Raw genomic sequence first — 14,679 nt, forward strand, 5'->3', positions numbered from 1 at the left:
TACTCTGTGTGGAGTATGAAGGGAACCAGTCTCGTTGGAACTTTACCGCGCTGAGCAGATGTGACGTGAATTGTAAATTGTAGAATTCCCTCATCTTCCTTAGTCTCAGCATCCGTATGGCTTGCAAATTGTAGAAGCCTCGGAGGTGTAACCAGAGAAGGTTCCCATTGTTTTCATTCTGGTGGGATATGTTATATGCCATTAGAGTGAAAACTTAGTCTTTTGCTAGCAGTTGCCGCTAGGGCATCTATGCCATTTCGTTCGTTGCAATTCGGGACTGCACGCTGGGGTTTGTTTTGGTTGGATCAGGGAGAGCAGCATATGTGCCTCCTGATGAGAGACTAATAAGTTTCGAAACCGGTAGAGGTGCTTGCAGCACTCTCTGATTGGACTGGAATATGGTTCGGCTGTATTTTCGTTTTGCAACGAAATTGAAAATGGTTATTCATTTTTGATTTACATTTACTCTGTGTGGAGTATGAAGGGAACCAGTCTCGTTGGAACTTTACCGCGCTGAGCAGATGTGACGTGAATTGTAAATTGTAGAATTCCCTCATCTTCCTTAGTCTCAGCATCCGTATGGCTTGCAAATTGTAGAAGCCTCGGAGGTGTAACCAGAGAAGGTTCCCATTGTTTTCATTCTGGTGGGATATGTTATATGCCATTAGAGTGAAAACTTAGTCTTTTGCTAGCAGTTGCCGCTAGGGCATCTATGCCATTTCGTTCGTTGCAATTCGGGACTGCACGCTGGGGTTTGTTTTGGTTGGATCAGGGAGAGCAGCATATGTGCCTCCTGATGAGAGACTAATAAGTTTCGAAACCGGTAGAGGTGCTTGCAGCACTCTCTGATTGGACTGGAATATGGTTCGGCTGTATTTTCGTTTTGCAACGAAATTGAAAATGGTTATTCATTTTTGATTTACATTTACTCTGTGTGGAGTATGAAGGGAACCAGTCTCGTTGGAACTTTACCGCGCTGAGCAGATGTGACGTGAATTGTAAATTGTAGAATTCCCTCATCTTCCTTAGTCTCAGCATCCGTATGGCTTGCAAATTGTAGAAGCCTCGGAGGTGTAACCAGAGAAGGTTCCCATTGTTTTCATTCTGGTGGGATATGTTATATGCCATTAGAGTGAAAACTTAGTCTTTTGCTAGCAGTTGCCGCTAGGGCATCTATGCCATTTCGTTCGTTGCAATTCGGGACTGCACGCTGGGGTTTGTTTTGGTTGGATCAGGGAGAGCAGCATATGTGCCTCCTGATGAGAGACTAATAAGTTTCGAAACCGGTAGAGGTGCTTGCAGCACTCTCTGATTGGACTGGAATATGGTTCGGCTGTATTTTCGTTTTGCAACGAAATTGAAAATGGTTATTCATTTTTGATTTACATTTACTCTGTGTGGAGTATGAAGGGAACCAGTCTCGTTGGAACTTTACCGCGCTGAGCAGATGTGACGTGAATTGTAAATTGTAGAATTCCCTCATCTTCCTTAGTCTCAGCATCCGTATGGCTTGCAAATTGTAGAAGCCTCGGAGGTGTAACCAGAGAAGGTTCCCATTGTTTTCATTCTGGTGGGATATGTTATATGCCATTAGAGTGAAAACTTAGTCTTTTGCTAGCAGTTGCCGCTAGGGCATCTATGCCATTTCGTTCGTTGCAATTCGGGACTGCACGCTGGGGTTTGTTTTGGTTGGATCAGGGAGAGCAGCATATGTGCCTCCTGATGAGAGACTAATAAGTTTCGAAACCGGTAGAGGTGCTTGCAGCACTCTCTGATTGGACTGGAATATGGTTCGGCTGTATTTTCGTTTTGCAACGAAATTGAAAATGGTTATTCATTTTTGATTTACATTTACTCTGTGTGGAGTATGAAGGGAACCAGTCTCGTTGGAACTTTACCGCGCTGAGCAGATGTGACGTGAATTGTAAATTGTAGAATTCCCTCATCTTCCTTAGTCTCAGCATCCGTATGGCTTGCAAATTGTAGAAGCCTCGGAGGTGTAACCAGAGAAGGTTCCCATTGTTTTCATTCTGGTGGGATATGTTATATGCCATTAGAGTGAAAACTTAGTCTTTTGCTAGCAGTTGCCGCTAGGGCATCTATGCCATTTCGTTCGTTGCAATTCGGGACTGCACGCTGGGGTTTGTTTTGGTTGGATCAGGGAGAGCAGCATATGTGCCTCCTGATGAGAGACTAATAAGTTTCGAAACCGGTAGAGGTGCTTGCAGCACTCTCTGATTGGACTGGAATATGGTTCGGCTGTATTTTCGTTTTGCAACGAAATTGAAAATGGTTATTCATTTTTGATTTACATTTACTCTGTGTGGAGTATGAAGGGAACCAGTCTCGTTGGAACTTTACCGCGCTGAGCAGATGTGACGTGAATTGTAAATTGTAGAATTCCCTCATCTTCCTTAGTCTCAGCATCCGTATGGCTTGCAAATTGTAGAAGCCTCGGAGGTGTAACCAGAGAAGGTTCCCATTGTTTTCATTCTGGTGGGATATGTTATATGCCATTAGAGTGAAAACTTAGTCTTTTGCTAGCAGTTGCCGCTAGGGCATCTATGCCATTTCGTTCGTTGCAATTCGGGACTGCACGCTGGGGTTTGTTTTGGTTGGATCAGGGAGAGCAGCATATGTGCCTCCTGATGAGAGACTAATAAGTTTCGAAACCGGTAGAGGTGCTTGCAGCACTCTCTGATTGGACTGGAATATGGTTCGGCTGTATTTTCGTTTTGCAACGAAATTGAAAATGGTTATTCATTTTTGATTTACATTTACTCTGTGTGGAGTATGAAGGGAACCAGTCTCGTTGGAACTTTACCGCGCTGAGCAGATGTGACGTGAATTGTAAATTGTAGAATTCCCTCATCTTCCTTAGTCTCAGCATCCGTATGGCTTGCAAATTGTAGAAGCCTCGGAGGTGTAACCAGAGAAGGTTCCCATTGTTTTCATTCTGGTGGGATATGTTATATGCCATTAGAGTGAAAACTTAGTCTTTTTAAAATAATTTTATATTCTAAAAAAAATTGTAAAACACAATTTTCTTTTCAAAAAACAATAGATTTAAATGTTAGACATTTTCAGATATTAAAATCTTTGTTAAAACCTTTGAAAATCGACTACCCTCTTCTCTACTGTCAATGTCACTCCAAACAGTTCCTTACAAACTTTTGACACTTGGTAGTCAACGTTGGCCTAAGATGGTTGATTAAGTTTCCTGGTAGAGTTTCACCATGTTCCCGGAGGTTATATCTTTTAACATCGGCGTTTAGCCTGTGCAATATCACTACAACATAATAAAGATTGAATTATAATTTCAACCATTGTTTGGTTCTGGGGCTATTAGCAAGTATTCGAATTCACTGATAATGGACTGATAGGTCCGAAAACGTTCTGAATTGGACACATTTTTTCAATCCATTGGGATTTTTAAAATTTTTAATAAATATACCAATTACATAGAAGTGGTTTTTAATTCATGTTTTAGTTTTTTTAACTATATGGTATACAGCCAACCTAGGGAACTACCCTTTTTAGTTTATATAAGTTTATAATAGTTGCTCTTCAATAGAAGTGCTCTATTTTGTTATAAACTGTAACACAGTACGCTACAAATAATAAAGAGCTTGGGAATATCTATACAAAAATAAATTGCCTCTCCATGCTATCCTACAACGTCGAGTTTAATCATTTTTATGACCAATTTTCCTCCTTACTGCAATATAATAACTTTTGGATTGAAAATAAATAGCTTTTATTATCGTAGGATGTTGTGCAACAGCAATTATATGCACCATAAACCTCAGTCTGCCATAAATTTGAGAAAATCAATTTCACTCCAAACTGTTTACATGAACACATAGATTTTTCTTGTTGCACGGACATAGCGAGTATTGAAATTTTTCAGTTTTTGTTTTTTCAGTTTCAGTTTTCATTCAAACTAAATTCTTAATCTAATAATACATAAAACGACAATAAATATCATTCTACATACCACCTGACTAAAAACAATGGGAAACTTTTGAAGGGCGGATCCAGGACCGTAATTTTTAAAAATTAGGGTTACAATGGTGAGTTTTAAGTCACTTTTCACACACTTTCAGAAGTGCCTTAAAACTCACCATTCCTGTCATAGTACCGATTCCTTCACATTTCTTCGAATCCAAATGCAGTTCTTTCAACAAGTTTAATACTATTTTTTCCAATGCTTCTCCTGCGAGGCCTTGTTCTTTCCCTCTTTCTTGAATTTCACTAATTATTTTTAGGTTCTCATAAGCGCCAATGAATTTGACAAAGTCTTCACGAATGTTGTTATTGTGTATGTATCCCAAATTTAGAGCAAGCTGTTCCACGTGGGATACGTCAGTCGTTTCGTCAAATATTATTTGTTCAATTATTTCTTCACCACAACATGTTATTAATTGATTTTGACTGCTGTTACTAATGCATGTTGCCCAGGAAGATGCTGTGGATAGGTGTTATTTAAGAGTCTTATCTCCTGATGCGATTTTAAACCTTAACACTGTGGTGCTAAGGTAAAACCCTATATGTCAAAAAACGTGATTTTGCAGCAGATGAGTTTAAAAGTTCGCGGTGTTGTTGTAATAGTGGACATATCGGAAACAATTTTATTATCTTCTGGTTACATGGATGCGTTTAGCCATGTAGGGTTTTGTCATCACATTCTTCATCGCTCAATGTACATATTGGCATTAAAAACGAAAAATCGATAATTTTTGACATATCGGGTTTTACCTTAGAAAACACAGCAATTCCCCTCATTCCTAGGTCCAGCATCTTCGTCCAGAAGCATAAGGCCATCATCACGATGGTCTCTTAGAGGCATATTTTGTCGATCTAAGAACACTATAGATAGACCCTACTATTGGTCGTAGTCTTTCTTTATTTTTTGTTTCTGTTTAGACCTCTGAGAGTCTATCTGGTTAATGACTGACTTTTGAGGGTTGCGATAATTTTTTAGAAAATCCAGCTCAACCTGAACGCACTCCTTGTGGTATGATGTTTTTTCATGGATTTATATGACTCCGTCTTTGCTCATGAGTTTGGCGAAAGATGTTTCGTGACAAGGCTTTGGGCTATCGTCCCGTTATTGTGACCACATTTTTCATTAGAAAAATGAAACGCAATATTTGTAAAACAATTCCTTTTGACTGTGCGAAAATACCAACCAACTCCTTTGTTCTAAGTGATAGTGACCCAAGTAACGCTTCACTTCTTTTTTATTCTTTGTGTGTATAGAATATGGAAATTTATACGATTTTGATGGCTATCAAGACCGTTCTAATAATTGGCACTCTGGAAAATTATCAACATTTTGATTTATAAAAAACCCAAAAGTCATTCTTGAAGCTTCTCCGTTACTTCTTTTTTTCAATTCTAGTCCAGAAAACGTATTTATCCCCTATTTTGTACATATATCTGTGTTTGAAATTAAAAACATTTGAACTGCAAATATTTAAATTTATATTATTCTAAATTCTCGGAGGGGGCCTCCTCCCTGGATCCGCCCTTGAAACTTCTCTGGTAACAACCTCCGAGGCCTTTAAAAAATATAAGCCATGCGAGTGCCAAGACGATCAGAAGATGAGGGAATTTTAAAATTTGTAATTCACGTCCCATTTATTAGATAATAATGTAATGATTTATAATTTACTATGCAAATGTTACAAAACTAAATTCTTGTCTTAATTACAGGCCATGAAGATACTTTCCAAGAAAAAACTACTTAAAAAAGCTGGTATGTTCGGCCGTTTGCCACCAGTACGCAAAGACGGACGCTCGAATTCGTCACCAATCAACCACCCATTTCAAAAAGTCTATCGAGAAATCGCCATTTTGAAAAAATTGGACCATCCCAACGTTGTTAAATTGGTGGAAGTACTAGACGATCCAGTCGAAGATCATTTATATCTCGTTTTTGAGTTACTCGAAGGTGGGCAAGTGTTAGAGATTCCAACCGATACGCCATTGGATGAGGATAAAGCATGGACGTACTTTAGGGATGTTGTTTTGGGTATAGAGTATCGTAAGTATACTTTTAAATAAAATATTATTAATCAATCAATCAATCTATAATGTCTTTTTATTTCTCATTTTCAAAAAAATGCAATGTTTTCTTTTAATGACATGTGTTCTCCTTGGTACATGCCATCAGGAGGGTTGGTCGACAAATCTTGTTCTTTAATAGACAAAAGATTAACTAAGGCAAATTATATATAACAAGGTCATTAAAATTGATAAATAATAAAGTAAATTAATGTTCATATAAAAATGCAATAGCAGTAACTTCAATGTGCATATCCTACTGAGTAAAACTTCTCACTAACTTTTTCACTAACCAAAGACTTCAAAAACTAACACATGTTGAATAGAATATTCCAATTAAGAGAAACGGAGCAAAATGCAAAATTTTGACGCATAATTATTACATATTGTTATAACCAAATTGATCAAAAGCAGTTGGTAAATGCCTCTATCAAAGAGTGTCGTCACGAAAAAAGCTTTTACTTTTATCATTTTTCTGGTCTACCATTATTTAATATACATAATACAATAACGTGTAGGCAAAGAAAAAGACACTTCTGTCATCATTTCAGTGCACATTTTTCTACTCTCCAAAGCACCGCTAAATTGTCGTTTTCTCCAACTTCCACCACGTACCTAAAGGCAATTTTTCCGCTCTACTGCTACCTGGGAATAATTTGTTTTGAGATAAACCATTAAAGCAGCGTTTTAATTTTACTGTGTTTTTGTAATAAACCGCTTTTTAAAGGCGTACCTAATTTTAAACAACGGAAATATTTCCGAACAATAAACTTTGTAAAAAGCATTTAAAAACCGTGGAACGTTTACGATTTAAAAGCCTAGGGGAAACGGATCATTTTTCTTTGAAATAAGCCTCTTAAAGCGAAATAATCATAAAGTGGATACAAAGCAGAGTGTGGTTTTAACGAGAAGTTCGTGATGTGTTATGAAGATGGTACACACAAGATTTACAAGAAATTGCAATCTCTAAGTAACTTTTTAAAGACTATTTTTATTATCACTTTGATATTTTTCTACTTTTTTTAATAGCACATAAGCACATGATGTTGGTAATAGTAGGGGAGGCTTGGATGCTAAATTTGTAGTTACTAAGGCGTCATGAGGACCATTGTGAAAATTAGGTCTTAAAACCAAAAAAGTTAAGTTAAGTTTTTCATTTTAGTGGAGGTTTTCCATTTTTTAGTTTAATTTTCCATTTCCAAAAATTGTTTTTCCGATTATAGCGCCATCTACCCATAATTCGAAAAAAGTGTCTCGAATAAAAGTTACTTACTTTTACGTAAGGAATCCAAAACTGCAATAAAAAATGGGGTTCCTATTTAAGATTTTAAAGTAGCCCCCCACCCCACCTCCGTGGGTGGTCGTGTTTAATGTCATTCGATAGATTTTTGAAAAATATTGAACACGTATTTTTCAGTTTTTCGATCTAATGTTTTTTATCTGATATTTATTTTTACATAAGGAATCCAAATCTGCAATAAAAAATGGGGGTTCGAATTTAAAATTTTAAAGTTACCCCCACCCCTTCCGTGGGGGTCGTGTTTAGTATAATTCGATAGATTTTTGAAAAATATTAAACGCTTATATTTTAGTTTTTCAGTTTCAGTTTTTGAAGAAGAAGAAGCTATTTTTCTTATATATACATGTTTTACGCTAAATAAATAAACTCTTCGCTATACTGCGTTCCACGGTCACCTTTCAGTACAGACTCTTATGAAAAACAGTGTTGCCAAGAGATATTAATATTTATATTAAATAAATTTTAAAGTATTTTTATTCCTCACTTGGTCTATAAAATTACTCAGTATGTATGAGAAATCTTGTAAGCTGTCAAAGCAAAGGGAGTTTAGCTCGGTGGTAGCGCGTTCGACCGGAGATCGAGAGGTCCCTGGTTCGAATCCGTGTGTTATCTAACTTTTTTTTATTTTTAGTATTGTTTTAATAAAAATTTTTGGAAAGTAGTAAGTAAAAGTTTAATCTTTAAATACAAATAACCTGTTGAAATATATTTATTTCGTTGAAATCATATACATAATAGAAGTATAACTTCTTACGTGCGTACAAAGTACACGTGTCAAAAAGTACATTTTTAAGGCACTCATGTGAATTGCCAAATTCGCTTCGCTCATTCTGCAAACTTTCACACGCGTGCCTTTAAATTTTACTGTATATTAATATTACTATATATACTATATATAATATTAATCACAGGCTAATTATAATTAATATTAATATTCAAATGATATATCTTTAATATCGTATAAATATCTTTCATAGTACCTATCTAGGAATTATTTAAAAATAATAAAACCCACAGATTTTCAAATCAAGATGTTTTGGACTTCTATTTGGAATATTCTATTTAGACGGACTTTAAGTTCGTCTGCTTAAAACCGGCAACACTGAGTTGCAAGGTTCCATAAGTTTTATATTGAGATATGCTGTCCACACTGCAAAGTGACTGCGGAACGCAGAATAGTACCTATACTTCTAAATACGTTTGGAGGTGAATACGTCGTCCGAGACTCATTGTCGCCTCTAGAGAAGAACATTTAAGTATAGTATAGTTGCCGAGAAGCTAAAAACCAGAAAGAACATCATTCAGAAACTCTGTGGCATAACATTCCACACTCGGGTATTCAGGCTTAGCTCTTAATTATTCTATTGCAGAATATTGCTCATCAATATGAATCAACATTGCTCACATTCAAAAGATTAATGTCCAGATAATAATACCATGATCACTGGAGTATAATCAAATCCACACCAACTCAGTGGTTACCTATGCTGAGTGACATTCCACCACCACACCTCCGTCGACTCAATCTGCTAACCAAATAATATAAAAAGACCCTTAACAACACAGCACTTCATTCATAATTACATAATTATTTAGAAATCGCAACCAAAAGTCGGCTGCGTTCCAGAAAATCTCCCACATAACACTCAGAATCGGCCGCATCCGCCAGGTTCAACATGATCACCAAATAGACCCATGATTGGTTGGAAGCTCAATCAAATACGAGCATATCTTGCGTCACAGAGGGACCTTCTAGATTTGACCTTCCACGTAAGACTTGGTGCACACTTAACCGCATCAGAACTCAACATGGTCGATCTGCGTATATGTTGCACAGGTAGCTACCATCACCGTCATGCAGCTGCAGCGAGGTCAAGTCTATCAAGCACATAACGGAGGAGTGCCACCAGCCATCCTAGGAGGGCAATTCACAAGATTTCTTGTTTGGGACGCCCGAGTCAATTAACTACTTAAACAATTTCGATGTTTGCCTATATTTTGTCGAAATGCCACATGTCAAATAAATAATAATAAGTGTGCGGATCTTGCAATAATCTGACACACATAGGATGGGTTGAAGTATTTTTGGCACGAAAATAGAGACTTTATCTTTAATTCACTAGTATAGAACGTTTTTTACCCAGCCATGGAACCAACGTGTATAAGTAGTATAATCAATTATAAATAAGGTTAGGTAGTGAAAAAAAATCAGAACGTCAAGTTTTTTTATGTTTATTTTTTAAGTTTTTCATAATTATTCATATATGTTAAATAAAAAAATCTAAAAATGATACATATTACTTTTTCTTTTATACTGATTTGTATCAGTTTCTCTTAATGTAGACCAGCAGTAGTCGGCTAGCATATTTTTGTCCCAAAAGCCTTGGTATCTCTCTTCAAAAGTCTTCAAGTCTTGATGAAAACGTTCGCTGTGTTCGTCACTTACGCTTCCCAGATTTTCAGAAAAAAATCTAGGTGCGAGTGTAAAAAATGAATCAATATAGGCTGTGTCACCGATGCAACATCAGGGTATTGTATAAGCTTTTTGTTTTTGTTGTTAAAGCCTCTTGTTTTTTTAAGGCAAAAGTAACAGTCCGTGGCGTGATTTGTTGGTTCTCTCCACAACACTGGGACTCCGAATTCCAAGTATTTTTTATTACCTTCAGCCCAGTTCGTTAAAATACTTCTACAATTTTCACATACTACACCAGGAACCCATTTTTTATCAAAATTTTTTATCGATATTTGGAAGTATTGAAAATAGTCCTGTTTTACTGCTTCTGAGATCGGTCTTTTCTTTTTTGTTAGGATTGTTTTACCACAAACATGGCAAAAGTTGTTTGGGCTTAATTTACACTCCTTTGATGACATTTTGAAATTAATTAAATGTCGGTAATCACTTTAACACAACAATAGCGAAGGTCAAACTGGACGCAAGGAAAAATGGCTGAAAAACTTCATGGGGGAATATCGCAAAAACTTGACGTGATACGAATTTGTGAGATAGGTTTTAGTTATACGAGGGCAGTCAGAAAACAAATTATGTATGAATTGTTTTTGGGTAAAAGAAAAAATATATATTTGGAGACTAGTGAAAAAGCAAAAGTGCATGGTGCTTCTTTATGTATTATCTGCACGCCGGCTGATTAAAGAATAAATTTTATATTTTCTTATATCAGGTGACTTTAGAAGAAGGAGTACAAAAATTGCATTTTCAAAGAACGAAACTGATTGTTCATTTTATTAAATAATAGACTGTTGTTCGATAATTCGTTAGTTGTAGGTTAGTAAAATTTTGTATACCTTTGTAGAATTTAAGTATACGCGGGGAAACAAAATTAACAAAGAAATATGTTAATATTTCAACAATAACAATAAAGTAAATAAAAAACTCATACAGAAGTAAAAACTTCAAATTGTATTCTGGTATAAAATTGTTTATTATAACTATCTAAAAAGTCATCCAAATGGATTGCAAAACGTTTTCGTTCTAATTCAGAACATCTTTTCAGAGCATTCTGCAGAGTAGTTTGAAACTAGCACACTATTTAAAGTGGTAACCCCATAATATATGGTTTACATATTATATATTAATAAAATATGTAGTAATAATATAATAATGTAATAATATATGACTACAAGTCAACAACATTTTATTAATATATAATATGTAAACCATATATTATGGGGTCACCACTTTAAATAGTGTGCTAGTTTCAAACTATCTGCAGAATGCACTGAAAAGATGTTCTGAATTAGAACGAAAACGTTTTGCAATCCATTTTGATGACTTTTTAGATAGTTTTAATAAACAATTTTATACCAGAATACAATTTGAAGTTTTTACTTCTGTATGAGTTTTTTTAAACTATGGTATATACTATACAGCCAACTATTAGGATTTTCCCATTGATTTTATAAAATAAATCTTTTTTATGTTATACTCGTATATAAATTCGGATTTTTTATCGAGTCTCGGTGTTTTCGTGGTAAAGATCTCTAAAAATACCTCCGTGAAATAAATTCCCGCAAAGAATATCTATTTCATTGTACGAACGTCTTCCTATTAGATTCTCTTTTTCCAGTTCACTACCAAAGGATAATCCACAGAGACATAAAACCGGCGAACCTGCTTCTCAGTGATGCGGGCCGAGTTCAGATCGCGGACCTGGGGGTATGCAACGAGTTCCACGGCAGCGATGCTTTTCTTTCCAATACCGCAGGCACTCCAGCGTTCTCAGCACCAGAAGCTCTCAACGATCAGAAACAGGCGGGATTTAGTGGCAAGGTAAGATATTGTGCTCGCTGCGAATTTGCGGGGAGAATTTAATATAGAAACTGTTGGAATAAGGGCTTTTATTCGAGCTGCAGGCTATACTGCAATACTTACTTGCATATTACTGCTTTTTATATACATCTCATCTCTTTTATACAAGAATAAAGCATTGAATCGTAATAAAAGTTAAAAGTTTTTTATATCAGGTTTGTACAATTATAACAATTGAAATGCTTACTCAGATGGGGGTTGGGGGCTAATTGAAACAATCAGATAGGGGGTTAATATGGGAGTTAAAAAAAAGTAAGCAAACAATTTCTCCAATGCGTACGGCTGCTCGCGTTGTTTGAGGAGAGCTGGGCGTAGATAAGTATGGGGAGAGTAGGAATGGAGGGAGGTAAAGCCAGAAAATAAATATGAGAATACTTACAGGTATGTAATTATTGATAATAAACAGAAATATCCTAACCTATTTGAAATTATACGCTGATTACAAGATCATCTATTCTCGGATTCATTAAGGTTGAATTAAAAGGACTATCTAAAAATTATTTCTTCGCCACCTAAAACTTTTGTTGTGGTTAATCTCTTTACTTAAAATATCCCTTTAACAAGTAAATAAAACAAACAAATGTTATTTAGTTTACTCTGTCTGCAACAGTTTCGAAGAGTTGTATTATTGTTTTTCCACTCCACTGCTTTCAAATTTTCAACCAGGACATACGTAACCAAAGTCACCCATTTTTTGGCGCCATGTTGTGTTCATGATATTTTCCACATTCTTCGATAACATCACATCTCAAAGCTAGCAATTATTTTATCAATTGTGTCCGTAATTTTCCAGGAATCAGCTCCATATAAAAGGAGAAAAAATACGTAGCATCCCAGCTCCAAAATGTCTTATAGTCCCCTTTCTATGAAGGGCAGGAAAGCCTAAACGCAGTTTCATGGCGTGTATTGATTGATTGTAGCATCTTATTACTCTAGTTCTAATTTCGATTCCCAGTTTTGAGACTGGGTACTTTCTCTACAGCTTTTTCTTTAACGTTTCGTCTTCAATCTTCTTCTTACTGACAATCACGATTTTTGTTTTTTTGTTTGTATTCAGAGCCAGTCCATACTTATCATAGTACTGATGTGGTGTACATATCTGAGATTAGTTTTCCGTTAATTGGAGTTTATATTTACTTCGATTATTGACTTTGAGTGATGTTTAAGCATATTTTATACAGCGTGTCCTAATATTACTACATCTGTATAATATGATAATTTTTGAAGTTATACTTCTTTAGGCGCGATTGAGATTGAGGGTGAATTTATATTGATCCGCGCGCATGCGCACACCGACAGTATGGTATTCGTCGTTATACGGGCTCTGATTGGGTGTTGAAATGATCTGTCAATAATTGTTCAATATGGAGGTTATCGGAAAACAAAAATATTGTACCTATATATTAGTTTTTATTGTTGTGAGGACAGAAATAAAATCAAATTTATAATTATAGTGACTTTTTAAATAGTTTTGAAAAGCCGCAGGTACGTAATTCTAAATGGTTCAGTTGTATTCCAATAAAAAATTATCTTCATACCTATCTATTTGAAAAATGTAAAAAAAGAATAATATAGTTACCTATTCGTAGGCAATGCTTTAATTTACATAATCTGATTACGAACAAACTTTCTACAAATCTTCATCTAATATATCGTTTTCTTACTATTTTATTGTATTTTAATTCGACAAAAATCAAACTAATAATTTGATTATAAACAAAATGTCAAAAAGTTTATGGTGTAAACGTTTAGTTTGTGTATATTCCCACATGACGTATACGCTAAGGTGGTCTAGTGGGAAATCGATCGACTCTCGTACGGCGCTATAGACGTGAAGTGGGTTCAAGCCCCAAGCAAGTTGTTATTTTTTTATTTTTTTATATAGATTTTATGATTGTAGTATATTATTATATAATTTTTTTCAGAAAATACGTATTTAATTAAAATTTTTGGCAACAATTATTGTTCAGAAATCATTTGTGGCGTTTTTCAATGTGTTTGTGTGTGTTTTATTCTTTTATTTTTTTAATTTTTGGTATTGTTTTAATAAAAAATTTTGGAAAGTAGTAGAGAAACTGTTTAAAGTATATTGATTTCGTTGAAATCATATAATAGAAGTATAACTTCTTACGTGCGTACAAAAGTACACACATTCTTTTTTCATCTTATTATTAACTAGTTTGGGAAATAAGCCAATAAATCACGAGGGAAAACCAGGAAAAAACTTCGTAATACTATCCCGACATCGTGAGTATTAGGTCTTACTTTTGTTTACTCTCAAAACTAATACCAAATTCTGACCTTAGTATATACTATGTTATTTTAAATTATAAATTTACTGTGGAATCTCTAACGCGAGAATTTTACTGTCACCGTTGCATGTGGTTGTCTTTTTAAAGACAGATCACATGTTATGATTTTTTTGTGACTGATATTCTTGAGTTGGGGTTGATTTCATGTAATCGAATGATTTATCTTTCAGTAAAGTCGTCCCAGGAACGCAACTCATAAATATTGGCAATATCTTTTTAAAGTCTTCTACTTTAAAATGTATAATACATGTCTGAATTGCCGATATAAATGAGTCAGATTAATTAAATTATTAGAAAAATTTTTTACTAAGCAACAACATTTCTGTTTAATTTAGTAATATTTTGTATTTTGACAACGGCATCCGATTTGGACGTCGAAACGTTAATAAAATCATTTTTTAGTAAAATTGTGGCTTATTTCCCATAAAAACTAGTTAATGATTATAAAAATGCTACAAGAAAATAGCTCCACAACAACATTTCATCCTATTACTTGATTTATGACAAATCTATATAGCTTATTTTCATATTTTGCTAATGATTTGGGAAATAGGACACGTAGACTAAGGAAAGACTTATACAGACAATCAAACGGAGCAATGGGCCTGCAACAGATTATCTGTATTCTTATGCCGCAAAAAATCTTACATCAGCCTCGGAACAAGACTTGA

The 14,679-nt window shown here is 35.1% G+C and overlaps 1 protein-coding gene across 4 annotated transcripts in view; it reads left to right on the forward strand.

Moving 5' to 3' along the window:
• LOC126881766 (calcium/calmodulin-dependent protein kinase kinase 1) overlaps positions 1-14,679 on the forward strand; it is a 391,062-nt gene that overhangs the window by 353,452 nt on the left and 22,931 nt on the right. For all 4 annotated transcript variants that reach the window (XM_050646245.1, XM_050646244.1, XM_050646247.1 and 1 more), the window contains 2 exons: positions 5,719-6,049; positions 11,455-11,657. In XM_050646245.1, coding sequence (XP_050502202.1) covers positions 5,719-6,049; positions 11,455-11,657 — 534 coding nt within the window. The remainder of the gene's footprint in view (positions 1-5,718; positions 6,050-11,454; positions 11,658-14,679) is intronic.

The sequence above is a fragment of the Diabrotica virgifera genome, chromosome 3 (genome assembly GCF_917563875.1).
Source record: "Diabrotica virgifera virgifera chromosome 3, PGI_DIABVI_V3a".
Lineage (NCBI taxonomy): Eukaryota > Metazoa > Arthropoda > Insecta > Coleoptera > Chrysomelidae > Diabrotica > Diabrotica virgifera.